Source organism: Electrona antarctica (assembly GCF_951216825.1).
Source record: "Electrona antarctica genome assembly, chromosome: 9".
Lineage (NCBI taxonomy): Eukaryota > Metazoa > Chordata > Actinopteri > Myctophiformes > Myctophidae > Electrona > Electrona antarctica.
In genome coordinates, this window is record NC_136790.1 from 37,322,706 (window position 1) to 37,325,496 (window position 2,791).

Below are 2,791 nucleotides of genomic sequence, written 5' to 3' on the forward strand. Positions count from 1 at the left end.
TTAATCCTGGGCCACGCCCACTAGTCTGCAGCTGGCGTCCCACAAACCCTGCTGCAGCCGGAGGTCGAGGGTCGGCGGTGATGTCATCTCCCTGCGCCCGTTGGCCCAGTAGCCCCCTCCTCCCCTCTCCTCCTCCTCCTCCAGGGCACAGTACAGTACCGTGGCAGCCCCCTCCGCGGGGGTCCTGAATAGCAGCTGTGCCACAGCACCCTGCGCCAGGCGCAGGGGTGGCCAGAGGTGGCGGTAAAGAGCAGTGTCCACCACACCCGGGTCCACGGCACACACGCTCACCGCCGATCCCTCGCGATCCAGCCGTCGCTGCAGGTGTGCGGTAAAGAACAGAAGTGCCAGCTTACTCTGACAGTAGGCCGTGTGGGCCGAGTAGCACCGGCCGCCGTTCAGGTCGTCCAGCCTGACCTCCCCGACGCGGTGAGCCGAGGAGGAGACGGTGACGACGCGGGAGCGGGAACCGCATTTCCCACAATCCCTCAGCTTTCCCAAGAGCAGCCGGGTCAACAGGAAGTGACCCAGGTAGTTGACCCCCAGGTGCCGCTCGAAGCCGTCCTCCGTACGACCCTGGGGAACGAGCATGACCGCCGCATTGTTGACAAGGATGTGCAGCGGAAGGCCCCGCCCATCAAAACCCTGAACAAATTGGCGGACAGACCGCAAAGAGGCTAGGTCCAGCTTCTGGAACTCCACATTAGCCTCTTTGTGCTCCTCGCGGATCCTTCTCACTGCCGTAAGGCCCTCCCTCTCGTCCGTACCACCTATGATGACGTGGGCCCCCAGGCTGGCCATGTGGCGGACCACCTCATAGCCGATCCCCCTGGATCCTCCTGTCACGATGGCAACCTTGCCATCTTGTCTGGGCATCACTGGCAACTTGAAGGGCCTGCTAAACAGTTGAGCTAGCAGCACCTTCAAACCGAGCAGGTATATCTTTAAAATAGGCAGAATGCAAGACAGAAAAGACATAGAGTAGCAGAAGAGTAGCTCTCTGGTGTTAATTAAAGACCAAGACCATTGTGGTGGTGTCCAACTTGTAGATGTCATCAGTGAATGCAGTGCAGTTGTATCCTCCAAAGACATATTACATGCCCTTCCCCAAGACAACGGGCTGAATGGTTGCACCTTGCCCCTGGTACCCAGAAACCATGGGCTTGAACCATATGGGTGTCAACAACAAAGATACAGCAAAAACACAGCCCTTTGCAGGAAGTACGTTGAGATGTATGGTGGGCGTAGTGCTAGGATGGGTCTGAAGGGGGACGTTCTCCTCTTCCAGCTGTCACTGGGGGCAACTTCATCCACATAGGACCACCATCAATCAATCAATCAATCAATCAATCAATCAATCAATCAAAAACCTGATATTAAATTAAAAGTCAATATGTTAAAGAAATGCTGTTTATTAATACATTTGAACAGACAGTTACACCGTTGTGATGACGGTGTGATTTCATTGCATTATGACATCATTAGGCGGAATAAACACTGATGCCGGAAATAATAACTATAGGCCTACCTAGAAAGGTGCAATTCTGGGAAATTGCAATTTTAGCTCGCTGAGTAGGCTACAGTATGATGACGTCACATGACGCCGCATGACGTCACAAAAAGCTAAAATGTTCTAAAAACTTTATTCACACTATGTAGAATGAGTAGCCTACATTTCACACTATGTAGAATGAGTAGCCTACATTTCACACTATGTAGAATGAGTAGCCTACATTTATTTATGTATTTAAAACTTTATTCACACTATGTAGAATGAGTAGCCTACATTTATTCACACTATGTAGAATGAGTAGCCTACATTTCACACTATGTAGAATGAGTAGCCTACATTTATTCACACTATGTAGAATGAGTAGCCTACATTTCACTATGTAGAATGAGTAGCCTACATTTCACTATGTAGAATGAGTAGCCTACATTTCACTATGTAGAATGAGTAGCCTACATTTCACTATGTAGAATGAGTACCCTACATTTCACTATGTAGAATGAGTAGCCTACATTTCACTATGTAGAATGAGTAGCATACATGTAGAATGAGTAGTCTACATGTAGAATGAGTAGCCTACATGTAGAATGAGTAGCCTACATGTAGAATGAGTAGCCTACATTTCACTATGTAGAATGAGTAGCCTACATGTAGAATGAGTAGCCTACATTTCACTATGTAGAATGAGTAGCCTACATTTCACTATGTAGAATGAGTAGCCTACATGTAGAATGAGTAGCCTACATGTAGAATGAGTAGCCTACATTTCACTATGTAGAATGAGTAGCCTATATTTCAAACAAAAGCACAAGTCAATTGCTACTTTGAGGATGAAACGATGAAAAACACTAAGACTTGTTTACATCATGGTCCTCCATTTTCAATTCATCAGAACATTTAAAGATGTACAAATATAGGCTACACTTATATGAAAAAACAGGAAATCATCATAATAAAAAAGTAGGACGTTCAACAACATTTTAGTGAAATGTATTTAATCCCGGCTGTTCTGGGTCTGGGTTACATGTGGTTTGTTGAACTCCCTCTGGTGTTGTGAGTGTGGACTTCGTTGACATTAAGGAAGTATTTAGACAGGTACATGGGTATCTTGGTGGTGTACCGAATCTTGCAGGCTCATTGCAAGATGAGGTAGGCCTACTCTTGTCAACCCTAAACCATTCTAGCCTATCAAAATGGACAGGGGTGAGGTGGGTTCTGGGAGGCCAAGTAGTAGCCTGACCAGTTTGTTTTGGGAAGTCTGGAGCCTTGTTTTAGGGGCCT

At 47.2% G+C, this 2,791-nt stretch overlaps 1 protein-coding gene across 1 annotated transcript; it reads right to left on the reverse strand.

Moving 5' to 3' along the window:
• LOC306929951 (polyprenol dehydrogenase-like) lies at positions 1-978 on the reverse strand (the record flags this gene model as incomplete). Its single annotated transcript, XM_079510689.1, has 1 exon — positions 1-978. One exon carries the CDS (start codon positions 976-978, stop codon positions 1-3), a length of 978 nt encoding a protein of 325 aa, XP_079366815.1.
• Positions 979-2,791: the final 1,813 nt, after the last annotated feature.